At 40.0% G+C, this 26,781-nt stretch overlaps 1 protein-coding gene across 1 annotated transcript; it reads left to right on the top strand.

Moving 5' to 3' along the window:
* On the top strand, window positions 1-26,781 carry NAE1 (NEDD8 activating enzyme E1 subunit 1). The gene is made up of 19 exons (XM_006155567.3): window positions 1-100; window positions 207-267; window positions 3,959-3,989; window positions 5,605-5,676; window positions 5,878-5,957; window positions 6,522-6,631; window positions 8,383-8,492; window positions 10,341-10,403; window positions 10,815-10,878; window positions 11,431-11,522; window positions 13,642-13,701; window positions 13,798-13,931; window positions 17,072-17,147; window positions 17,719-17,758; window positions 19,328-19,414; window positions 19,952-20,044; window positions 25,778-25,892; window positions 25,975-26,024; window positions 26,543-26,781. The coding sequence occupies exons 4-19, from the start codon at window positions 5,623-5,625 to the stop codon at window positions 26,650-26,652; spliced, it is 1,338 nt and encodes a 445-aa protein (XP_006155629.1). The 5' UTR covers window positions 1-100; window positions 207-267; window positions 3,959-3,989; window positions 5,605-5,622; the 3' UTR covers window positions 26,653-26,781.

The raw sequence follows: 26,781 nt of genomic DNA, 5'->3' as shown, positions 1-26,781 counted from the left end.
TGGGGTGATCACGGGCAAGAAGCTTTAGAATCTGCTCATGTTTGCTTAATAAATGCCACAGCCACAGGAACTGAAATTCTTAAAAACTTGGTCCTGCCAGGTAATGTAGTTATGTAGTTGTTTTACACACGCACACACACACACACACACACACACACACATACACATATATATTTGACTGATTCTGATTCTGTTTTGTCTCCAAGGTATTGGTTCATTTACAATTATTGATGGAAATCAGGTCAGCGGAGAAGATGCTGGAAACAAGTATGTTTTATTCTTTTCATATCTATACATGTTAGGGAAGGCCTTGCACTGTCACACAAGGATGAAACTTGAAATCTAGTGTCATCTCCTTGATTGGAGTAACTTGATACTTTGGTGGAATCACCTTTATATGTAAGATTATGGTGAGGAGAAAGTAAGTTAATGCAGGTAAAGTGCTAGCACAGTGTCTGGCAGATAGGCCAGAAAAAAAAATAATCATCATTAAATCTTTATTGTTACTAATACAAAAGAGTAGTCATTATTCTTTATTTGTGAAATCTGGACACTTCCTATGCCTTTGCATTGATTCCTAGGTGTTAACTATATAACTAACAATAATTAGGGGGATTACCAGATGGCATAATGGCCACATTGCTGGACTCCCATGTAGTCGACCGTGGTTCGAGTCCCAGACCTGGTGGCTTAAACTCACGCCGGGTGCTTGTGCGTGTGTGCCCAAGATCCCAAGAGGAGAATCGAGGAGAAGGGATTGCAGCGTGGCCATCTCTCCTGGGGGGTGGTTTCTTGCTTTCTGTCTGTCTCTGGTGGAGCGCACGTGCCCTGTAGTAAAAACTTCCCCCCCAAAAAACAACCCAATAATTATACTTTTGGATTACAAGAACAACAAAAAAAAGATACCTGTGATAACTTCTAAACTTAGTCCAGATATGTCTGTTTATACACTAAACTGTCTTTTTTTTTTTTTAATTGTATTTATTTATTTATTTAAATTTGACCAGAGAGGGACAGAGTGAAAGAGAGGGAAAGTAAGAAAGCAAGTTGCTGGGTCCAGGACTGGAACCACAGTTAGCCATGTGGGAGTCCAGCGTCCTTAACCACCATGCCACCTGCCAACCCCTAAAAATGCTGTTTTAAAGATGTTAAAGATGTAATTTGTGTGTTGTACTTTAAAGATTAGTCTTTCAAACCATTCCCAAATTTGGATTTTTTTAATTTAATTTAATTTTTTTATTTTTTATTTGTCAGAGGTCACATGTGCTGGCTTGGGGGAGAGAGAGAGAAAGAATAAATCTTCTATGAGCCATGGTCACACCATGTGCCCAATGTGTTTTTTAAGCTGCAGTCTAGGGCTTGAACCTGTGGTTAAGCATTTGGGATCCAGCTGCCTTACCCAACAGACCCCTAAATTAGACAGGTCTCCTAAATGTGAATTTTAAGCTCACCTTCCCAAGGACTTAGAGTCTGGGATATCTCATTGTATTTGCCAGTAAACAACAATAAGTAAATACAAGGAAAACTAGATTTCTTTCCTTTTTTTTTTTTTTTTAAGAATTATTTTATCTAACTTTTTCTTTTTTTTTTTTTTGGAGAGGTTTATACTATAGGGTGCATGCGCTCGCCAGAAAGACAGAGACAGAGAGACAGAAAGCAAGAAATCACCCCCCAGGGGGGATGGCCATGCCACAGTCCCTTCTCCTCCATTCTCCTCTCAGGATCTTGGGCATGTACACATACATACCCGGTGCACCAGGTTGGGGACTCAAACCATGGTCGACTACATGCGAGTCCAACGATGTAGCCATTACACCATCTGCCGGTCCCATAACTTTATTTATTCTTATTTATTTATTTATTTAAATTTGACCAGAGAGGGACAGAGTGAGAGAGAGGGAGAGAAGAGAGGGTAAGTGATAGAGAAAGTTGCCAAGTTTTGCACTCAAACCGCAGTCGGCCATGTGGGAGTCCAGTGCCCTTAACTACCACACCATCTGCTGGCCCTTCTTTTTTTTTCTCTTTGGCCATAGGGTGCATGCATTCATGGAGAGAAACAGAGATAAGTGAGAAATCACTGCCTAGGGGGATGGCCATGCTGCAGTCTCTTCTCCGTTCTCTGCTTGAGATTCTGGGCATGGATGCACATGTGTCCACTGTGTTTTTCAACCCACTAGGTCCTGGACTTGAACTGCGGTTGGCCATGTGGGAATCTAGCACCACCGTGCTAGCTGCTGGCCCCAGATGAATTTCTTATTTATCTTTGATGTCTTTTCTTTGGGTGGTAATGCAGGTTTCTGGTATCCACAACACAGCCCTTTTTTCTTTTGTTTGAGAGAGATTTTTGCTGTAGGGCGTGTGTGCTCTCCAGAGAGACAGAAAGCGAGAAATCACCTCCCAGGGGGATGGCCATGTGCAATCCCTTCTCTTCCATTCTCTTCTCAGGATGTTCGGCATATATACATATGCTTCCAGTGTGAGTTTTAAGCTGCTGGGTCCAGGACTCGAGTTGCAGCCAACTACGTGGGAGTCCAGCGACTTAACAATTATGCCATCTACTGGTCCCCCTTTTTTCTTTATAAAGAAAAAGTTCTAGGGGCTGGCAGGTGGCATGGTAGTTAAGGTGCTAGAATCCCACAGGGTTAACCATGGTTCAAGTCCTGGACCTGTGGCTTGCTTTCTCACTCTCCTCTTTCTCCATCTCTCTCTGGTCACATTGAATAATAATAATAATAAATAAATAAATAAAGTTGAATATTATTCTTTAAAAAAAAAAAGGAAAAAGTTCTATTATCTTTGCTCACTTGGTTGGTTGGAGCAGAATGTGCAAAGATTTCTTTATCTCGTGTGACCATTGAGCTTGTGCCACAAAATGACCCTCACTTTGACTCTAATCTTATCTGAGCCTTGGGACATGATGAAGGTGTGTGTGGGAAGAAGCCTGAATAAATCTGTCTTTGTTACCTGCAAATGATTTAGTATAGTATTTCCTAGGGATGGTCTGCAGAACTCTGTTTCTGGGAATGGTAATAGCTGAGCAGTGGTCAAATGAGTTTGGAAAATGGGTCAAATGAAGTTAACTTTTTTTTTTCCTATAAGACTTTTTCGCCCTTAATTTATTTTTTATTCATGACAGAGTGTGTGCTTGTGAGAGAGAGAAGGAAAAGCAGCCTCTGGAGGATCTGGTAATGCCGTAATGTCCTTCCTCCAGTCCCCTAGCCCATAGGATCCTGGGCACTCACACACATGCCTGGCATGCTTCAGGTGGACCAGACCAGGGATTAGAACCATGGTTGCCATGTGGGATTCAGCTTTTCTTGAGCAGAGCATTACTACTTTTCCATAGAGCTGGCCTACTGTAAAACTTTATTATTGTACGTATCACGTATATTATGAATTTCCAACAGATATATACAGCGTTTGGTACTTTCAGAATTTTTTAGCCAGGTAATCCTTTCCTCTCAGAGCATCTTGTGAAATTTGTATTTTGTGGCATACATTTTGGGAAACATTGATTTAACCTATCCTTGTTTAAAAGTTTCATTGATTTTCTGGGACCAGCAGTTGTCGTAATGGCTATGTTGTTGGACTCCCATGTAGCCGACTGTGGTTTGAGTCCCGGACCTGGTGGCTTAAACTCACGCCGGGTCCATGTGCGTGCATGCCCAAGATCCCAAGAGGAGAATGGAGGAGAAGGGATTGCAGCATGGCCACCTCCCCCCCAAGTGATTTCTCGCTTCCTGTCTCTCTGTCTCTATCTGTCGCGCGCACGCGCCCTATAGCAAAAACCTCTCCAAAAAAAAGAGAGAAAAAATGTTTCATTTTCTTCCTTCAGGATGACTATTACAATCCATAATCAAAATAGTTTGTTTATACTATGAATGAAGTACACGAGCTATTATAAACAACTTTTCTTTTATAGTCAAATAATTCTTTCTTTTTCTTTTACCTCCTTTAGTTTTTTCCTTCAAAGAAGCAGTATTGGCAAGGTAACAATCAGTTTGTTATAGAATATGGTTGTATGTAAGTATCTAATGTTGTCACTGTGTTTTCATTTATGCATGAGAAACCCAGCCGATGTGCATGTAGCTAGCTTCTTTTCCACTAGATTATGAAATTGTTGGATTTTCTCCCCATCCTATTGAGAATCCAGAAAATCTTCTAGACAAAAGGCTAGACTTCAAAAGAGCTTATTCTCTGAGAAAACAATGAAAATTTTCTAATCTTATAGGTCTTTATACTTTTGGAAATTTAAGAATTTAGAAGTACTGTGGCTGGTTTGTTGTTGTTGTTGTTGTTGTTTTGTTTTTAAAGTTTGCTATTGGGTGCATGTATTCACTGGAGAAAGATAGAAAAAGAGAGAAAGAGAGAAAGCACCCATGGGGAGATGGCCATGCTACAATCTCTTCTTTTCCATTCTTTTGGGATTTGGGGCATGTATGTATATGTGCCTGGTGTGTTTGTCAATCCACCAGGTCTGGGATTTGAACTGCACTGTGGGTCATGTTGGATCCAGCCACCTTAACTACCAGCCACTGGCTGGCCCTTGTTTATGTTTTTATACTATATCCTATTAATATAGTATAACTAAATCTTGTGTAATGTTAATGTTCAGAGGATAGAATAGTCTAGCTAAGAAAAAATTTAAACTAAGAGTTAACCAGAAGGTCTATTTGTTTTCCTTTTTTAAGAGAGATTTTTGCTATAGGGCATGTGTGCTTGTTGGAGAGAGAGAGGGAGATAGGAAACAAGAAGTAAGAAATCACCCCCTAGGGGAGATGGCCACACTCTAGTCCCTTCTCCTCCATTCTCCTCTTGGGATTTTGGTCATGCACACACATGTGCCCGGCATGAGTTTTAAGCCACTAGGTCTGGGACTTGAAATGCAGTCGACTATGTGAGAGTCCAGTGATGCAACCATTATGCCATCTGCTGGTCCCAGAGTTCCATTATTTTGTATTCCAGATAAAATTTATCAAACTGTGTTAGTCACTTACTCTGGGTTTTTGTTTTTGAATTGCCAGAGAGTACATGCACTTGCTGGAGAGAGAGAGACAGAGATAGGAGAGGGAGAAAGCATCCCCCAGTGTGGAGTAGTCATGCCACAATCCCTTCTCCTATGTTTTTCCATTTTGTTGGGATTTTGAGCATGCCTTCACACACACCTTGTGTGTTTTTCAAGCTGTGGGGCTGGGATTCAAACCTCAGTTGGCCATGTGGGGTCCCTTAACTTCTAGGCCACAGAGACAATCCAGTACGATATATGAATGGAAATGACTTATAAAGAATTGTAGATAGGTAAGTTAGAATGAGTCTGAGGATATGCCTGCCTACTACCCAGAGATTTTTGGTCATTTGCCTAATCAGAAAAATTCAGTGAAAATAATGTGGTCATTTAAGAACTCTGGATACTGACAGTTTAGCTCTGCTTTAAGCAATATTTTGGTTGAATCTTAAAACACGGTGGGAAGTAAAGTTGTCATCTATGCATAAAATTTGGATAATTTCACAGATCTGTAAATTGGGGGATTACATTGTAACCAGGTTTTTTTCTAATTCAAGTTAAATGCTTTATTTTTTATTTATTTATTTATTTTTTTAAAGAACCGGGCTCAAGCTGCCATGGAATTCTTACAAGAATTAAATAACGACGTCTCTGGAAATTTTGTAGAAGAGGTATATATGTATACACACTATTATTTCTGTGCTGAAATATAATTTAAGTCTAAAGCTCTCAGAATTTAGAATTTTGAGTCTTTATATTCTGTTTAATTGGAGTTGAATTTGTTGCTCATTTGTTCTAAAATAGCTTAGCTATTTTTGCTGTGCTTAATATGATTGTGAAATTGTTGGATTTTTTTCTCCTGTCCTATTTAGAGTCCAGAAAACCTTCTAGACAATGATCCCTCATTTTTCTGTAGGTTTACTGTTGTGGTTGCAACTCAGCTTCCTGAAAGGTAAATTTTTATGTTAATATTTTTTTATTTTAATCTTATAAGATTTACATAACTATTTTCTCTGCAAAGTCTTAAAATAGAAATTAAAAATTTCTGAATTCCACAGAAACCTTTTGGAGCTCTTATAAGTTTTCTAGCAATGACAAGATAAGGAAGAGAAAAATAGTGAGATGTGAAATTTTTTCAGATGTGTCTAGAGCAGTTAAAGTGAATATTGTTTATTTTTTAGAGATTAAGAACTAGATTGATTATAGGATTCTTTGGGAGTTTGCATATAGGTTTTTATATTTTTCCCTATCATGGAAATGCTTAGAAAGTGTATTTCAGTAACATTCTTCCTACCACCACAGACAGGGTTTCATAATCTAAAAGCTGAACTTTCTTTGAGACTGTAACCTTGTGGAATTGCTTGCTTTCAGTGTATTCTTGATTTGCTTATGTAAATGGATTGGATGTATCATTGTATGTATCATTTAGTAAGAATATTGCTTTATGTTAAAGCATTTTCATGTTTGGCATATATCCATTTGCTTATGATCTTACTTATTTTGCTTTCCTTTACAGTACATTACTGCGTTTAGCAGATGCTCTCTGGAATTCCCAGATCCCTCTTTTGGTCTGTAGGACATATGGACTAGTTGGTTATATGAGAATCATTATAAAAGAACATCCAGGTAAAATCTTTGAACCTATGAGGCTTGCTATTGGTTGTTCTAGCTACGATTTTACGAACTTGACAGGTTAGAAAATCAATTTTAAATTACAAAGTAAATTTGTAATCAGATGCAATAGGTTTTCATCTGCTATTTTCTTTGTATGGCCTTATAGAAAGATACAAAGCAGGAGATAGGGCAAGTATACTTTCTTCATCTTTTTAGGAGGCCCGGCAGATGTACATGTAGCTAGCTTCTTTTGTCCCTTAACCCACATAGGACGATATATGGCTGCCACAGAGCCAAGATCACCTTGATATATAGAAGTCACACTGCCTTTCCCCACTGATCAGTTTTGTGTTTAAATTTGCCAGAGGTCGTGTGTGTATACTCACTGTAGAGAGAGAATGAGAGAGAGGGAAAATGAGAAAGCACCTCCCGTGGGGAATGATCATGCTGTATTCCCTTTATTTCTCCCTTCTTTTGGATTTTTGGCCATGCATGTACACACATCTGGAGTATTTTATAAGCCACTAGGTCTCTAACCATGTAGTCAGCCATGTGGGATCCAGCCACCTTAACCACCATGATGTGACCCCCAAACAATCTTTTATTCCATTCTCATGCACACTTTAGTTTTCCCCAAGTCAAGTCCAATTTCACAATCAGTCAAGACGTTTACTTAACTACTGTTCCCAAGGAAACTGTTAGAGGAGACCAAAGCTATTACGTGGTCAGGCCTGCATCAGCTCAAGGCTAGTATTTGCCCTTTACTGATAATATTTTAATCTTAGATCATCATAACATTGTTCATTACTTATACAAAGGACTTTATTTACTGAAGCAAATGTTTTTATAGTGTGCCAACTATGAATAGCCAAGCACTCTGCTGGAGCAATGATTAACAATGGCATTGGCAGTATCAGTGAAGATTGGTATCTATGTGGCCATTTAGGGAGTATCATGTCAGGATCAGCTTCTGGCAGGTGATAGTTACAAGAGGAAGAGTGACAGAGTTAAAAAAAATTTTTTTAGAGATTTTTGCTTTGGGGCTTATGAGGTTGCTGGAGAGACAGAGACAGACAGACAGAAAGTGAGAAATCGCCCCCTGGGGGGGGGATGGACATGCCACAGTCCCTTTTCCATTCTCCTCTCAGAATTCTGGGCACACATGCACATGCTCCCAGCATAAGTCTAAGACACCAGGTCTGGGACTTGAACCATGGTCGACTATGTGGAAGTCTAGTGATATAACCATTACACCATCTGCTGGTCCCAACAGTGAAATTTTTATTCAAGTGGGCTACTCAGCAGTAAATCTTTTATATTCTTCCACTTTCTGTCAAAAGCCAAGGTTTGTTTGTTTGTTTGTTCATTCATTTGTTTTTTTCTTTTTTTTTTTTAAATGGCTGAATAGTATTCTATAGAGTATATGTGCCACAGTTTTTCGATCCATTCATCTGTTCGTGGGTATTTGGGTTGGTTCCATGTCTTAGCAATTGTGAATAGTGCTGCAATAAACATCGATGTGCAAGCACTTTTCTGATTAAGAATTCTTTGGCCCTTTGAATAGATACCAAGGAGTGGGATTGCTGGATCATGTGGTAGTTCTATTTGTAGATTTTTGAGGAATCTCCAAATTGTTCTCCACAGTGACTGGACCAATTTACATTCCCACCAGCCTATTTCCTAAGTTCCTATGATGTAGTGTGTTCTTGCCAGCAGTATTGCTAAAGAATTAAGCTTAATTTTGGGGATTATCTGTTTTATAGTAATAGAATCTCATCCAGATAATGCATTAGAGGATCTACGACTGGATAAGCCATTTCCTGAACTAAGAGAACATTTTCAGTCTTATGATTTGGAGCATATGGAAAAAAAGGTTGGTAGTGTGTGTGTCTTATGTTTATATATATAGGCTTAATTTTTTTTTTTTTTTTAAGTGTCAGAGGGTGAGTATACTTGCCAGAGACAGAAACAGGAGGATGAGAAAGCACCCTCCTGGGGTATGGTCATGCTGCAGTCCCTTCTCCATTTCTCCATTTTGTCAGGATTTGGGGCAGGCATGTACACCTGCTGGTATTTTTCTTTTTTTAGGCTGCCAGGGCTGACATTAAAACTGGAGTTAGCCATGTGGGCTCTGACTCCTTTAACATCTAGGCTGCTGGGCCAGTCCCATTTTTTTTTTGGAGAGGTTTTTGCTATAGGGCACATGCATTTGCCAGAAAGACAGAGAGAGACAGAGAGACAGAAAGCAAGAAATCACCCCCCCCCAGGGGGATGGCCACACCGCAGTCCCTTCTCCTCCATTCCCCTCTGGGGATCTTGGGCACACACACACATGTGCCTGGTGTGAGTTTAAGTCACTGGGTCTGGGACTTGAACTGCAGTTGACTACATGGGAGTTCAGCGACATAGCCATTATAACATCTGCTGGTCCCAGTATCTCTTCTTTAAATTTATAGATGTAATTTTTTTTTTTTAAGAGTTGTTTAACTTTATTTATTTATTTTAATTTGACCATGCCGGGGTGGGGACGGCGGGGGTAGGGGGGCAAGCTGCCAGGTCCAAGCCTTGAACTGCGGTTGCCCATATGGGAGTCCAGCACTATTAACCACTACGCCACCTGCTGGTCCCCATAGATATACTTTTAAAAATAGTTTGAATTGGGACCAGCAGTTGGCATAGTGGCTATGTTGCTGGGCTCCCATGTAGTCGACCACAGTTTGCGTCCCAGACCTGGTGGCTTAAAACTCATGCCGCGCGCGTGTACGTGTGTGTCCAAGATCCCGAGAGGAGAATGGAAGAGAAGGGATTGCGGCATGGCCATCCCCCCTGGGAGGGGGATATTTCACTTTCTGTCTCTCTGTCTCTCTCTGTCTTTCTGGTGAATGTACGTACCCTGTAGCAAAAATGTCTCCAAAAAAAAAAAAGTTTGAATTTGAAGCGGCTGTTTGTTGAAATTCATTCCTTTTGAAACTTATTTTTGGTCTTTGAAAATTACCAAGGCAACTGTATTTCATTATAGAAATAACAATATTGGGCTAGCTTGTGGCCTGGTGGTGAAGGCAGCTTGATCCCACCTGATTAACTGTGTGGTTTGAGTCCTGAACCTGTGGCTTGAGAAATGTGCTGAGTGCGTATGTATGCCTGCTCAAAATCCTAAAAGGAGGAAGAAATGGAGGAGAAAGGATTGCAGTATGACCATTTTCTGTGGAGGTTGCCTTCCCACTCTCCCTTTTTCTCTGTCTCTCTCTTTCTCTCTCTCTGGCAAGTGTACACACCTGTGGCAAAAAAAAAAAACAACAAAAAAAAAACAGACTATATAATTTAAAGAGAATATATATTTCCCCCCACCTATAGATTAATTAGAATACAGATGTTTATTTGGTTCATCAGGAAACAGAGATCTTTTTTTGGACAAGATTTGATATCTGAAATCAAGAGATTTGAGTTGTTTTGGGTGCCAGTCTCTGGGACTATTTCCAATTGGTAAAATAGGGACAGTCATAGTACATACCTAAGATAGTAGGTTTAAATTAGACATTACCTCCAAAAAATGTATAAAGCAGTTTTCATGAACTCGGTTGATTTTTCTCTATTACTCCATATATATTAGAGGATCATAAATATTATTGAAATATGTTGAAAATTAGATTGTGTATTAATAGTAAATAATTAATATTAATACTAACTTTTCTTTGATTTTTTTTTGGTCTCTCCTTTTTAGGACCATAGCCATACTCCATGGATTGTGATCATAGCTAAATATTTAGCACAGTGGTATAATGAAGTATGTCCTTTCTTATTATTTTTTATTTGAAAAAATGTTAGTATTTCTTTTTTTAAAAATAGAAATTCCACTTGTGACTGTATTTTCCTTGGAGGGGAATGGGAGATATATTTTTTTCTTTATGAGACTATAGGGCAGATGGGCACTTTTAAGTTGAAATCTAGCAGTTATTCTGTTGATACTGATATTTTTATTAACAAAAAGAGATTTGAATAAATGTCATTCTAAAACTAGCAGTGGAAAATGAATGTAAAGAAATGGCCCACAGTTTCTGTTTTTTTATCAGGTGAGCCACTGATATTACTGAGGTATATAGTTGTTGATGAACGTTCATGTGGAAAGTGGGGGAAGCTTTAAACTCTGTGTTTTGAGTTTTTATAACTAGACTTTTAAAATTTTTAACCAATTTAGACAAATGGACGGATACCTAAAACGTATAAAGAGAAAGAGGACTTCAGAGATTTGATTAGACAAGGTAATATTATGGGACATGATTAAGTATTATATAAAGTTTGAAAAGCAAATTGCCTGAAGCAAACGTTTACTAGATTTCTGTTAATACCTTTGCCAGATGATGCCATCATGAGCTTTTATTTTACTTTTCCCCTGGGGAGGATAAGGAGTCATTCCTTTTATAGTTTCTTCTTTCTTTTTTTTTTTTTTCCAAGAGAGATTTTTGCTGTAGGGCACGTGTACTTGCCACAGAGACAGAAAACAAGAATTCACCCCCCAGGGGATGGCCTTGCTGCAGTCGCTTCTCCTCTATTCTCCTCTTGGGATTTTAGGCACTCACGCACATGCACCTGGCGTGAATTTCAAGCTGCCAGGACTTGAACCACAGTTGGCCATGTAGGAGTTCAGTAATTTAACCATTATGCCATCTGCTGGTCCCAGCCATGGTTCTTCTTACAGTTTAATATTTTGATGTACTTTCATAATCTCACAGAGTTATTTCTGTATTGTTGGGGTGATAAAAGAATTGGGGAGAAAAGGGCTGCTGTTTGCTAACCATTTCTTATTTCAATAGGGATTTTAAAGAATGAAAATGGGGCTCCAGAAGATGAAGAGAATTTTGAAGAAGCTATTAAAAATGTGAACACAGCACTAAATACAACTCAGGTATTAAAACAGTTGCTGAGAGAATCATCCCAAGATGATTTCTTTTATTTTTTTTGGAGAGGTTTTTGCTATAGGGCGCATGCACTTGCCAGAGAGACAGAGACTGACAGAAAGCGAGAAATCACCCCCCAGGGGGATGGCTATGCTGCAATCCCTTCTCCTCCATTCTCTCAGGATCTTGGGCACACATGCACACGTGGCCGGGGCTCAGACCGCGGTCGACTACATGGGAGTCCAGTGGCATAGCCATTATGCCAACTGCTGGTCCTGATATAAGATGATTTCTGAAGTCCTCTGATGTTAAATAGTTGATTATAATGATTTAACTTAGTATTTCCTAAATGTATAGTTAATAAAAATATGATATATTTGGTTGTTGGAAAAGTCAAGTATTTTTCTGTTTTTCTTTGCAAAAATGTGTCATGACTTTTCCGACAATCCAATAGTTTGAATCTTTTTAAAAAGATATTTTTCTTTATCTGTGATAGTGCATGCATGCTCACGTTAGAGTAAGAGACACACACACTCCCCCACAGAGTCTGGTCATGCTGTGATACCCTTCCTTTAGTCCTGCAGCCTGTCAGATATTGGGCACTTGTGTGTACCTGGTGTGCTCCAGACTGACTGGGCTGGGGACTCAAACCATGGTCATCATGTGGGACCCAGCCTCTGTTGAGCACTGTGGAACTGGCCCAGCTTAAACTTTTTAAAATAAGATTCTGTGTTGTCCTTGTTAAAGTGGCTTTCAGTGTTTGAGCATATAATAATGATACAATAATTTAAGTAAGTTAATAATTTGAAGTATATTTTGTGAATAATAATAGCTTGAATATAATAATTGTGGCAAAACCCAAGAAACAAGAAGAAGAAGACAAAAAAAAAAAATGGTCACTGAGAGGCAGTAACTGAGTAAACAGACATAAATGCACCAGTTACTGTGAGTGAAATTAGAGAACCAGTGGGTAGAGTAGGGAGGGAAGGGGTTCTAAGACAGGGGTGGGTGGCAGTTTTAGGTAGGGTACTAAGAAACTCTCAGAGATGTGGTGAAGTGACATTGCAGACGTCTAGTGAAAGGTTTTTGAGCAGTGGAAGTGTGTGTTCAAAGACCCTGAGGTACAAGAGCTTAACATTTGTTCAAGGATCAGTAACAAAGCCAGTGTGCTTGTAGTGAATAAGGGGGAAAGTGGTGGGAAAGATTTGAGTTTGGAGAGGCAGAAAGGACCATATCAGGCCGTGCAGCATTTTGGGCAGGGAAGTAGAGTAATCTGTATTATCTTTCTTTCTTTTAAGGTTTTTGCCATAGGGTGATGCGCTTGCAGGAGCCATAGGGTGATGCGCTTGCAGGAGAGAGAGAGTGAGAAGGAAAGTGAGAAATTATCCCCTGGGTGGATGGACATGCTGCAGTCCCTTACCCTCTATTCTCCTCTCAGGATTTTGGGCACACATGCACATATATCTGGCGTGATTTTCAAGCCGTGAGATCCAGGACTCAAACCATCATCCACCATGTGGGAGTCCTGAGCCTTAACCACTAACACCTGCTGGCCCCCTGTATTATATTTCTAAAAGAACATTCTGGTTCTTGTGAGGAGAATGTAAGGGACTGGGAATGGAAGTAGAGATACTAGTTAAGACATAGTCACAAAGAAATTCTCCCCCAACTGTAGAATCAAAGCCTATAACAAGATCATTTTCATGATCTTGTTAGCAATAAAGATATTTAACTATTTAGTTTTTGAAAAGGTAAAATTAAGATGCAAGGGTTTCATATCTTTCACAAGGTAGAAAACTATGAACTGCCAACTAGCTTGGCATTAATGTCTGCGATCTTTATTATGTCCAATGTATATATAATGATTTGCTCAGACTTTTTCTTTACTGCATTTATGATGTAAGAAAATAGGTAAGTCTTCATGTTATCAGCAGTGGGCAACAGAGGACTGTCTTCCAGCCTCTCTCCCTCTCATCAAATCTCCATCTAGTACTGATTCTAAGTAAAACTCTTAACATATCAGAAGTGTATGTTTTATTACAAGTAGAGAATTATAAAAACTTATTTGAAGAAATAGCACTGAAAATAAAAGTGGATATAAGTAAATGTTTTATCTTCCTTCGTTAGATCCCAAGCAGTATTGAAGATATATTTAATGATGATCGCTGCATAAATATCACCAAACAGGTAACAATAGCAACAGAAAGTAAAAATAGTACTGCCTTAACTTACGGGTCAAATTAAAATGCCAATGAATGTTAATTTTTTTCCTTATTTTTTTAGACGCCATCATTTTGGATTTTAGCTCGTGCCTTAAAGGAATTTGTGGCCAAAGAAGGTCAAGGAAATTTACCTGTTCGAGGCACAATTCCTGATATGATTGCAGATTCAAGCAAATATATAAAACTGCAGAATGTGTAAGTTACTGCTTTCAGAATCTATAACAGATTAACCTACTTATATGAGAGATAAACATGTTTTATCACTCTATTAGAAATCAAATGGAAGTCTGTTATAATCTCTTTGGTTTAAAAATAAGCTAAAGGGGGACAGCCTATGGCCTGATGGTTAAGGAAGCTGCACAGTTTGAGTCTCAGTCCTAGACAGCAGCTTGAAAAATACAAGTGTGTACGTGTGTGCCCAAAATCCCAAAAGGAGAGAAATAGAGAAGGGATTGTGGGATGACCATGTCCCATGGAAGATGCTTTTTCTCTTTTCTCTGTATGTCTGTCTGTATCTGGTGAACACATATAATCTCTGGCAAATTAAAGAAAAGAAGAAAAAAGCTGAAGGTCTGGTTCTTGTGCAGCAGTAATGTACTGCTCAGGAGAAGTTGGATTCCACATGTGGTCACAGTTTGAATCCCCAGGATGGTCAGCCTGAAATATGTAATGCATAAGCACAAGTAACCAAAATCTGAGGGAGTGGAAGAAGGAGATTGTGGCGTGACTAGACCCTGTGAAGGGTACTCCTCCTCCCCACTCATTGTCACATATTTGTGCATGCACTCTTATCATGAATAAGAATAAAAAGAAGCTAAAGAACTGAGTGGGCAGATTTATTTTTTCATAATAGATTTTATTTATTAAAGTTTATTTTTTCATGAGCGATAGCTCGATGCAGCCCTCAGCCAGTCCCAAGTCATGGAGGTCTCTGGACTAGAACCATAGACTATGGACTATCCCATGTGGGATCGTTACACAGAGAATTGTCACATTTTACCACTGCGCCACTGTCTAGCTCCTAGATTTTTTTTTTTTTTGGCTTCTGCATTTGCTATAGAGTGGGCGTGCTTACCAGAGAAAAAGTGAGAAAGCAGCCCCCAGGAAGGATGGCCGTGCTGCAGTCCCCTCTCCTCTATTCTCTTGGAATTTGGGGCAGACATGCACATGCACCCAATGTGTTTTTCAAGCTGTGAGGTCTGAGACTCAGACTGTGCAGTCAGTCATGGGCGATCTAGTCTCCTTAACTACTATGCCACCAACTGGCACAGATTTTGGTTTTTGAAATAGTTTTTGGTTCACAGCAAAATTAAGCAGAAAGTATAGAAAGTTCCCCTGTATCCTCAGGGGACATACATATTTTTTTCATATTTTATGATAAAACCTAACATTTGTTTACTTACCCTGTGCAATGAACTGTTCTATTTATTAACTAGTTTATTATTATTTTTTTAGAGAGGTTTTTGGTATAGGGCTCATGTACTTGCTGGAGAGACAGAGACAGAGAGAGAGACAGAGACAGACAGAGAAAGAGAAAGCTCTTGGGATTTTGGGCCAGGGGGAAATGGCCATGCTGCAATGACATCCTCCTCTTGGGATTTTGGGCATGCACGCACACATGGCTGGCGTGAATTTCAAACCGTCAGGTCTGGGACTTGAACCATGGTCAGCTACATGGGAGTACAGTGATGTAGCCATTATGCCATCTGCTGGTCCCAACTAATTTATTTTCCCAACAGTCTTATGAGAGAGATACTCTTATTGCCCTGTTTTTATAGATGAGGAAAGCCAGGCACAGAAAAGATAACTTATTCCGAGTCAGACACATGGCAAATGTCAGAATCAGAATTTGAACCCCATCAAATCCACTCCAGAGGCTATACTCTTAGCTATGGCCCTGCAGGTCTTTTATTAGTAACTTAAAACTTTGAAGTCTTGGGGCCAGCAGCTTACGGTATGGTGGTTAAGGTGATAGATTTCCACATAGCTGACCGTGGTTTGAGTCCTAGGTCTGGTAGCGTGAAAAACATACTGGCCATGTGCATGTACATGCCCAAAATCCTGAGAGATTAGAGAAGGGATTGCAGTGTGGCCATTCCCCTCGGGTATGATTTCTCACTTTCTCTCTCTCTGCTATTCTGTGGCAAGTGTATACACTCTGTGGCAAACACCTCCAAAACAAAACTTTGAAGTCTTTTAAGTTTTGATGAGTTTTTTTTTTTTTTTTAATCATTAATGTTTCGTAATTTAAAGAGCCTTTGACTATAGATTGATACTTACTATCCAGGTATCACTAGCCTGAGCCTGAACCTGGAGAGACTGTTATAGGGATCAGTTTCAGTGGGTATTAACCTGTGTAGTTACATCATCATTCTGATGATTGCAGGGCTGCGGGCTCGGTTTCCGCTAGGCCAGATAATAACAGATTGCTTTTTTTTTTTTTGGAGAGGTTTTAGCTATAGGGTGTGTGTGCTCTCCAGAGAGACAGAGAAAGACAGAAAGCAAGAAATCACCCCCCGGGGGGATGGCCCCGCTGCAATCCCCTCTTGGGATCTTGGGCATGCACGCACATGTGCCCGGCATGAGCTTAAGCCACTGGGTCCAGGACTCGAACTGCGGTCAACTACATGGGAGTCCAGCGACATAGCCATTTCGCCATCTGCTGGTCCCAACGGATTGCACTCTTCATTCTCAGTTACTAACATGTCTTGGTTTGTTGTCATAACGTAAAAGTTCAACTACTTAAAACTTGGGAAAGGTCAGCTAAGGATAGAAAGCAGTATGACTTCTTAGTGGAGGTAGTTAGCATAAACATAGATCAGCTTTAGAAGGTGAAATGAATTTAGAAAAAAAGGTTTACATGATTTTGAAGACAGACAGTTTGGAAGTATTTTAACTTTCTTTGGACTTGACTAAAAGGAGATAAGTGACGTTCCTCAGCAGCGTATTTCCTCAGATCCTCTGTTGAAGAAGCCTCGATCATGGATCCCGTTAGGAGGCCAGGTTGTTTTGTTTTGTTTGCCAGAGGACATGTGTGCTTGTTAGAGACAGAGAGAGAGGAAGAGGAGGAGGCACCCTCTACGGCGAATGGTCTTGGGAGGGCAGTTTTAAAGGCGGGTGCTATTAATTACAGAGGAAGCCTAGCTCTCACTGGGCCCCAAGAGTTCATCACCAACACTGGGAAGATTCTGTCAATAACAACTGTCGCTGGTACCATTTCCAGGCTTTTTCACATTTCATGTTGCAGACATGAAATAGTTTGTTTGCTTCATGATGATAATTTAAATTTGCTCATTTTAAAAACACATTAACAGTAGTTTTTTGTTGTTTCACAGTTACCGTGAAAAAGCCAAGAAAGATGCTGCTGCTGTAGGTAATCATGTTGCCAAGTTGCTGCAGTCCATCGGCCAGGTAAGCCTCGGGGCCCACAGCCTCTGACAGTGCAACCTCATGCAGGCCTGATCACAGAACCTTACAGATAGAGGCCTGTCACCGACAGAGGGCATGGCATGAGCTCTCTGCTTCTTTTTTTTTTTTTTTTTTTTTTGAGAGGTTTTTCCTATAGGGTGTGTGTGCTCGCCAGAAAGATATAAAAAGTGAGAAATCACCCCCCCCAGGGGGGATGGCCACGCCACAATCCCTTCTCCTCTATTCTCCTCTCAGGATCTTGGGCACACATGCGCACACGCCCGGCGTCAGTTTAAGCCACCGGGTCCAGGACTCTAACCATGGTCGACTACGTGGGAGTTCCGCAATATAGCCATTATGCTAACTGCTGGTCCCAAGCTCTTTGCTTCTTTAGAGAGAGCTCTTACTTGCCTGCCTAGAGAGGAAGTCTTTTATAAAGAAACAACATGTTTTTAAAATATTCTGGTTCTTGGACAAAGCCTCCTTATCCCAACAGTGAATGGCCTCGTGCTACATCCTCTGTTAATCTTTTTGTTGTTGTTCTGGGGCAAAACCTACATTTATCTCTTTACAGGCACCAGAGTCCATTTCAGAGAAAGAATTAAAATTACTCTGTAAGTCCCCTTGAATTAATTTCCTCATTTTGTTTGATAAAAATGTGCCATGGGGAATGTTTACAGGAATTTAAAATGTTTGAAATTAAAATTTTTTTTCATGATCTTAATGTGTGTGTGTGTGTGTGTGTGTGTATTAAAATTATATAATTCTGTTATATAATTAAGCCATATCAGGCATTGTGCTATGTATGCACTTTATACAGTTGTCACATTTGATCCACAAAGCAATTCTCAAAGATAAACGGTATTATCCCCATTTTACAAATAAAAATGTAAGCTTAGGGAGGTACCATCACCTTACTCAGTGCTGGACTGGTTGTAGTTTCAAGGATATAAATTTAAAATGATTTGTGTTCCAGTGTCTTCTCTGCTATCCATTAGAGCCAAATAGAAATTATTCTTTATATTCTGATGTCTAAGAAGGGTATACACAGAATTTTCTGAGATTTTTTTTCCCCTTTATGAGAGATAGGAAGAAAGGAAGAGAGGCAGAGACTGTATTTTTGATAGGGTCTTGCCTCTCTGCAATCTTCCTGCCCCAACTTCCCAATTTGCTGGGACTGCAGGTGTGAGCAGCTATGCCTTGCATGTTCAGGTTGGCCTGGGAACTGAACTGGAGCCTTCCGTTCAACTTCCAGTCTCCCAAGTAGGGACACTGTCTTAGTGCTACCTCAGCTGGGCCAAATTCCTGTGTTTGTTTGTTTGCTTTAGTTTTTTTGCCATAGGGTACATGTGCTCATTGGAAAGAGAGACAGTGAGAGAGAAAGTTAGAAATCACCTCTCTGGGAAGATGGCCATGCCACAATCCCTTTTCCCCCTCTAGGATTTTAGGCATGCACGTGTACACACCCTACATGGATTTTCAAGCTGCCAGGTCTGGTGCTTGAACTGTGGTCATCCATGTAGTATAAGTCCAGTGCCCTTAACCACCATGCCACCTGCCGGCCCCATCCAAATTTCTATATATTTTTTTTTTTGAGAGGTTTTTGCTATAGGGCGCATGTGCTCACCAGAAAGACAGAGACAGAAAGCGAGAAATCACCCCCCGGGGGGGGATGGCCATGCCACAATCCCTTCTCCTCCATTTTCCTCTTGGAATCTTAGGCACGCACGCACACGTGCCCTGCATGAGTTTAAGCCACCAGGTCCGAGACTTGTACCAAGGTCAACTACATGGGAGTCCAATGACATAGCCATTACTCCAACTGCTGGTCCCCAAATTTTTTTTTTTTTTTTTGGTAGAGGTTTTTCGCTATAGGGCGCGTGCGCTCGCCAGACAGACAGAGAGAGACATAGAGACAGAAAGTGAGAAATCACCCCCTAGGGGGGATAGTCACACTGCAATCCCTTCTCTTCCATTCTCCTCTCGGGATCTTGGGCACGTACGCACACGCGCACGGCGTGAGTTTTAAGCCACCGGGTCTGGGACGCGAACCGCGGTCGACTACGTGGGAGTCCAGCGACATAGCCATTACACTAACTGCTGGTTCCCCCCAAATTCCTATTTTTAAAGTGACCTTTGACTCGTCACAACCATTAATTCCACAATGTTTTTCCTATGTTTAGGCAGCAATTCTGCATTTCTTCGAGTGGTAAGATGTCGATCTTTAGCTGAAGAATATGGTTTGGATACAGTTAACAAAGATGAAATTAGTACGTATAAATTGCTTTTTGGTGCTCAATTAATTTTAATTTTAAAAATACAAGTAGTTTGTGTATAATAGGGTTGAGTGTAAAGTAATAATATAAAGGATAGTGTAAATAATTTTATTCTATAAACCTATTCAGGTAGTTTTAATTTATGTTTATGTTATATATAAAACAGTATTAGGTCGATGGGAGAGTCATGGTTTTTTTTATGTTTTTCTATGCAAAATGCATCATGACAACCCAATATATACATGAAATCGTATTGAAGTCACTGAGTCTGTTGCATGATATGTATAAGAACTAGTGTCAGCGTGTTAATACTTTTGTTGAGATTCTGTGACTTCAGCTACTTGTCCATAGACCGCTGGATTACATTTTAATGTATCTCTTATTTTATTATTACTTTTTATGTTCTATTATCACAAAAATATTTACATTTTGTGGTAAAATTACTGTGCATCCTGAAATTTGAGTATATAGTAAATTCCTTGCTTGTACGTTGCAAATTATCTAAATTATACTGATTTTTTTTCCTTTCAGTTTCTAGCATGGACAATCCAGATAATGAGATAGTATTATACTTAATGTTACGGGCTGTTGATAGGTTTCATAAACAACATGGTAGATATCCAGGTAAGAATAGCAAGTAAGTTGCCAAATGCAGTAAAATCTTGAGTAAACACTTAAACTGAATTGAGATGTAATGTTCTCAGGGGATTTACAATAGTGGTACTTGAATTTCTTGTAAACAGATTATACCTTGTTCATCCCAGTGAGGAACTACCATTTCTTTTTTAAGTGTAACTGTTTGCAAATAGTGTTTGATTTTAAACTGTTTCAGGGGAATATTGGTTAAATATAGAAGAAAACTTTTTTCTGCTAGCTTCTATAATTTACTTTTAAGACTCAAACTGAGTTTAATTTAGTGGAATAGGAAAGTAACAAGTATGTCGGTGATTTCTGAACTCAGAACTCTGAAGATGTAGGGATTTCTTTGTTCAGTAGCTCTTGTTATCTGCAAATATTTTGATTGTTGAATTGGCATATTCTCAAAGACTACAGTTATTCAGAATATTTTTATTTTTGATCATTTTCATTGTGCAGGATTATTGCATAGCAACACATTCTAAGTATATCATAAAACATGTCACCCCAGCTGATGTAGTATGTCCCCCTGAGTTTATGGTCTTAATGGGAAAGCTTACCAGAAATAAAAAGAAAAGGAATAAGTAGCTAATATATATTGCCTTATTTATATTACTTGATTAGAATGTGTTTTTTTTTGTTTTTTGTTTGTTTGTTTCGGAGAGGTTTTTGCTATCGGGCACGTGCGCTCACCAGACAGACAGAGAGAGACGGAGAGATAGAAAGCGAGAAATCACCCCCCAGGGGGGTTGGCCATGCCACAATCCCTTCTCCTCCATTCTCCTCTCGGGATCTTGGGCACACACGCACACGCGCCTGGCGTGAGTCTCAAGCCACCTGGGCCGGGATGCGAACCGCGGTCGACTACATGGGAGTCCAGCAACATAGCCATTACACTAACTGCTGGTCCCTAGAATGTGTTTTTTTGGTTATCTATTACATAGCAAACCACTTCAAAACTTAGTAGTTTAGGGAACCAGCAGTTAGCGTAATGGCTATGTCTCTGGACTCCCATGTAGTCGACCGCGGTTCGCATCCCGGACCCTGTTGGCTTAAAACTCGCGCCGGGCACGTGTGCATGTGTGCCCAAGATCCCGAGAGGAGAATGGAGGAGAAGGGATTTCGGCGTGACCATCCCCCCTGGGGGGTGATTTCTCGCTTTCTGTCTCTATGTCTCTCTCTGCCTGGCGAGGGCCTGGGCCCTATAGCAAAAACCTCTCTCAAAAAAAAAAAAAAAACAGAAAACTTAGTAGTTTAAAATAATAAATTTATGGGCCAGCTAGTGGAATGGTGAAAAGTGGCTGGATATCCTACATGGCCAACTGTGTGGTTTGAGTTCCAGACCCAGCAACTTGAAAAACACACTGGGCACGTGTGCATGTATGCCCAAAATGCTGAAAGGAGGGAGAAATAGAGGAGAAAGGCAAACCCATTCCCATAGATCATGTTTTCTTACTTTCTCCCTCTTTTTCTGGTTCTGTCTCCAGTTGGTGCACACCACCTCTGGCAAATTAAAAAAAATTTTTTTGTATTAGTATCTCATGATTTTGTAGATTGATCAAGTTCAGTTTTAGATAGTTTTCTTTGGGGATGGAGGAATCTCATGTATTCCATGATGGCTGGGGCTAGAGTCATTCTGAAGGCTTAACTGAATTAGACATGCAGAATGTTTTCAGTCATGTATCTATCACCTTAAGATAGAAGGAACATGGGACCAGCAGGTAACATGGTGGTTGAGGTGCTGGACTCCCACATGGCTGACTGTGGTTCAAGTCTTGGACCTGGCAGCTTGCTTTCTAGCTTTCCTTTTCTCTCTCTGGTCAAATTAAAAAATAATGATAATTAATAAAATTAAATAATATTTTAATAAAAGAAGGAAGAGCTTAGAGCTGGTCAGGCATCTCTTCCTATGTGGTTACTTGGGCTTATTTTTAGCATGACACTCCTAGGGTAAAATTCTCACATGGTGGCTGGCTTCTAGGGTTAACATTCTAAAATGTTCAAGTGGGAGGTACATGGCTTTTTATGACCTACCCTTAAAAGTCACTCAGCATTACTTATATTGTATTCTATTGGTTTTACAAGACCTGTTTAGATTAAAAGTGCAGAGGATTACATAAAGGCTTGAAGGGGATGATTCTTCATTGAGGAGAATAACTACTCTTCACGGAAGAGTAACTAACTACCAGATAGAGCACAGGCTTTGGGGTTATACCTGGGTTCCAGTGAGAGGCCTATCATTTACTGTCTTTATAACCTTGAGTAAATCCTCTTTCCTTCCATGTCTCAGTTCTCTCACTCATGGAATGGTAGTAATGGTATTTACTGAATTTAAAGGATTAAATATATGACATATGAAAATCACTGAACTCAGTAACTCCTGGGACCTTGTAAGTCCTCAGTAAAGGATAGGTATAAGAAAGAGTAGTGGTAGTTTTTAAACTGGAGGGGTTAAAGATACTGATTTTTTTTTGGTAATGCCTGAATATTAATATAGTTCATTTTTCTTTTCAGTAGTAGTAATGATATTTTACCTTTGGAGACATTACAGTTGCTCTTTAAGAACTGCCTGGGGATGGGCCAGTGGGTGGTGTGATGGTTGAGTCTCTGGACACCCACATGGCTGATTGTGGTCCAAGTCCTGCCGTAGGGCACGTGTGCTCACTAGAAAGACAGAGACAGATAGCGAGAAATCATCCTCTGAGGAGAGATGGTCACACTGCAATCCTTTTCCTTCCATTCTCTTCTTGGAATTTTGGGCACACACACACATATGCGCCTAGTGTGAATTTTGTTGTTGTTGTTGGAGAGGGTTTTTATCTTGCTGCAGGGCACGTGCATGCGCCAGAAAGACAGAGAGACAGAAAGTGAGAAATCACCCCCCCGGGGGGATAGCCACACCGCAGTCCCTTCTCCATTTTCCTCTTGGGATCTTGGGCACGCATGCACACGTGCCTGGCATGAGTTTAAGCTACTGGGTCCAGGACTTGAACTGTGGTCGACTACATGGGAGTCCAGCAACATAGCCATTACACTAACTGCTGGTCCCAAGCCTGGCATGAATTTTAAGTTGCTAGGTCCGAGACGTTAACCACATTCAACTACGTGCGAGTACAGTGACAGTAACCATTATGCCATCTGCTGGTCCAAAAATAAAATAATTCATTATATATATATATATTTAAAAAAAGAACTCTGTGAGGGTGAGGTGGCCAGCAGATGGCGAAGTGATTAAGATGCTGGACTACCACATGGCCTACCATATTTGAGTCCTGGACTCGGCAGCTTGAAAGTCATTCCAGATACATGTGTGTGAGTTCCCAAAATCCCAGGAGGAAAATGGAGGAGAAGGGATTGCTACATGGCCATCCCCTCAAAGGGTGATCTCTTGCTTTCTGTCACTCTGGCTAGCACAGGCACCCTATAGCAAAAATCTCAAAAAAAAAAAAAAAAAAAAGATAACTGCCTGGGGACCATGCAGTTGCAGAGTGGTAATTCTGTGCCCAAGAGAAGTTGGATCCCACATGGTGTGGTGTAGTGACCATGGCTTGAATTCACAGCTTGGTCAGCCTGAATCATGCTGGGTACATGCACAGGTGCCCAAGATATAACAGACTGGAGGAAGGAGACTACAGTGTGATCAGATACTATGGAGGTTGCTCATTCTCTCTCTGTGTCATGCGGTTATGTTTTACAATGTATAAAGAAAAATTTTTTAAAAGAATTGCCAGGCACACATTCTAGTTTTGTTATTTATGAGTATTTATGAGCTAAGTAACTTGTGACTCAGTTTTCTCATCCACAAAATGGAGATAATAGAGCCTACTTCATAGGGTCATTGTAATTCTTTTTTTATTTTTTGGAGAAGTTTTTGCTATAGGGCATATGCACTCTCCAGGAAACACAGAGACAGACAGGGAGACAGAAAACAAGAAATCGCTCCTGAGGGGGGATGGCCACACCACAATCCCTTCTCCATTCTCCTCTCGGGATCTTGGGCACATACACACACGTGCGTGGCATGAGTTGTTTTAAACCACTGGATCTAAGGCTCGAACCACAGTCGACTACATGGGAGTCCAGTGACATAGCCTTTACGTCATCTGCTGGTCTCGTAAGTATTCTTTTCAAGTGTATGTGTGTGTGTATGTATGTGTGTGTGTATATATCACTTACAACACTGTCCGACATCTATTAATGGTCAATAAATGTTATCTATTATTTTATAGCTTTATGTCCTCAGTGTCAGTCTCTTAGTAATGAATAATAAAGACCATACTTTTTTTGTTTTGTTTTTGCTTTTATTTTGCTTTCCAAATATCTGTTTGACAATAATAATAAGGCTTACTATAAATAGTATTTCAGTCCTACAGATTTAGCCAATGCTCTGAGGAAGGTTAGGCACTGTCCCAATGATGTGGAGAAATCTCTGTTAGATGAGAGTCAGTGGATGGTGTTGTTAAGCCTGCCCTGACATTTCCTAAAAGCTCCTCAAGGTTCTGTGCTGTCAAACTACAGAGACTGCAGTTTTGATCTGAGGAGAAAACTGATTTAACCCCTACATTTACAATTGTATGATTGTGTCTTTAAGCTTATTTCCTTAGTAATAACGCTCATATGCCCCACTGGCTCTTTCAGAGCCAGTGTAATGCTTATATTTTGTAATCAAAATTTCCCTTTTAAGTACCTGCTGTTTTTCATGGACTTCTGATGCTTTCTACATTAGGGGAGATTATGCATGTAAATAGCTGGGTAGGGTCAGGTGGTCATACAATGGTAACACAACTGGACTCACAGGAGGAAGGTCCTGGATTCACATCCTGGGACCTCCTGAGCATGCCAGGGATATGTACGTGTTCATGTATGTGTGTACCTGAGATCTGTGTTAGTTGAGATCAGGGTGAGGCATTGGAGTGTGGTGTCAGGACCATATTGAGGGTTCCTGGAAGACCATAATTTTTAAAAACGTATATAAATAGAACACCCCCTTCATTGAATTAGATTATCAAATAATTATTGAGCACTCTATGCCAGATATTCTTCTAAACACTAGTTTTTTGTTTGTTTTTGTTTGTATGTGGTTTTTTTTTTTTAGAGAGCTTTTTGCTGTAGGGCACGTGTGCTCGGCGGAGAAACAGAAAACAAGAAATCACCCCCCAGAGGGGACAGACACACTGCAGTCCCTTCTCCTCCATTCTCCTCTGGGGTTTTTGGGCATGCAAGCACACACTCCCAGTGTGAGTTTGAAGCTGCCAGGTCCAGGATTCAAACTGCAGTCGACTACATGGGAGTCTAACAACACAACCATTAAGCCATCTGCTGGTCCCCTGAACACTAATTTTATGAAACAGTGGACAAAGACTTAAATTATTTATTTATTTTTTAACTTTCAGGGTGTACATATGCTCACCAGAGATAGAGAAAGCAAGTCCCCCATGGGATGTGGTTATGCCATAATCCTTTCTTCCTCAGTTTCTCTGTTCTGTTGAGATTTAGGGCACACATGTACCCAGTGTATTCATGCCACTAGGGCCGGGATCCTAACCATGTGGGAACTGGCTTCCTACTACACACAGTGCTTAAGCACTGTGCTATGGGGCTGGCCCCTGAATTTGAATTATTAAATGGATTTTAGTTGGTCTCTTTGATTATAGCTTTCTGTATTAAAAGAGGTCATTAATTTGGAATCACATTTTCATGAAAATTAATTTATATTTTTAGGGGTATCTAACTATCAAGTTGAAGAAGATATTGGAAAATTGAAATCTTGTCTCACCGGCTTCCTTCAGGAATATGGGTTATCTGTAATGGTGAAAGATGATTATGTCCATGAATTGTGAGTATTCTTAGGACATGTAAGAGACAGTACCTCATCTGTCATAGGCTAATCCAATTCATGCCTCCATCCTTTCTTGTAGTTGCCGATATGGAGCTGCGGAGCCACACACTGTTGCTGCATTCTTGGGGGGTGAGTTCTGCAGCCAGTCACATGGGAGTCCAGCGCTTTAACCACTGCATGACCTGCTGGCCCCACCTCTGTCTTTTTTATTTAAAAAACAAAACAAAACCAAACCAGGAACAATGAAAAATTTAAATGTAACAGAAAGGTGACCTTTGAGAATCTTTATACCTATGTGTACCCTTCAAAAAAGTTTGATCAAGCTACTAGTGTTTAGACTTTGTTCAATTACTCTATCTTCCCATTTTTCTAAACCAAAATTTAAAATACTTAATTATTTAAAACTGTGGCCTAATATCCTGCTGTGTGACTGTCTAAAACAAACTTTTTATTTCCTTTAATATAACAGCTATAAAGAATCATAGTTTTTTATTTTGATATGACTTAGTAACCTATTTCTATTTTGGATTTCTTTTAAACACCTTTCCCTTCAGAAAGGAAAGGTCTCTTTCGGATTTAAATATTTTTATATAACTTTTGACATTTCCTTTTTTCAAAGATCTGCTTTTTTCTTTTTTTCCTTGCAGGAGCTGCTGCTCAAGAAGTTATCAAAATTATCACCAAACAGTTCGTAATTTTTAATAATACTTACATTTATAGTGGCATGTCACAAACTTCAGCAACTTTCCAGTTGTAGAACAAGTACCCTGTGTAGTGTGTTAATGACTGCAACTGCAGTTGCTCTCAGGGTGTGCTCTAGTCTGTAAAATTCTGTTCAAGGAGAGCTATTAAGTTGTTTCCTTAATAAACATTTTCTCATTTGTAA

The sequence above is a fragment of the Tupaia chinensis genome, unplaced genomic scaffold (assembly GCF_000334495.1).
Source record: "Tupaia chinensis unplaced genomic scaffold, TupChi_1.0 Scaffold000463_1, whole genome shotgun sequence".
Classification (NCBI taxonomy): Eukaryota; Metazoa; Chordata; class Mammalia; order Scandentia; family Tupaiidae; genus Tupaia; species Tupaia belangeri.
The sequence above is the reverse complement of the archived record's forward strand: the minus strand, read 5'-3'. Positions and strand labels throughout refer to the sequence as shown.

Bases quoted from the DNA above. Each gene is read 5' to 3' on its own strand.
- NAE1 (XM_006155567.3), top strand. From the start codon at position 5,623: ATGGAATTCTTACAAGAATTAAATAACGACGTCTCTGGAAATTTTGTA. The intron at 10,879-11,430 runs GTAATATTATGG...TTATTTCAATAG, and splicing joins CAGAGATTTGATTAGACAAG to GGATTTTAAAGAATGAAAAT. The intron at 11,523-13,641 runs GTATTAAAACAG...TTCCTTCGTTAG, and splicing joins CAGCACTAAATACAACTCAG to ATCCCAAGCAGTATTGAAGA.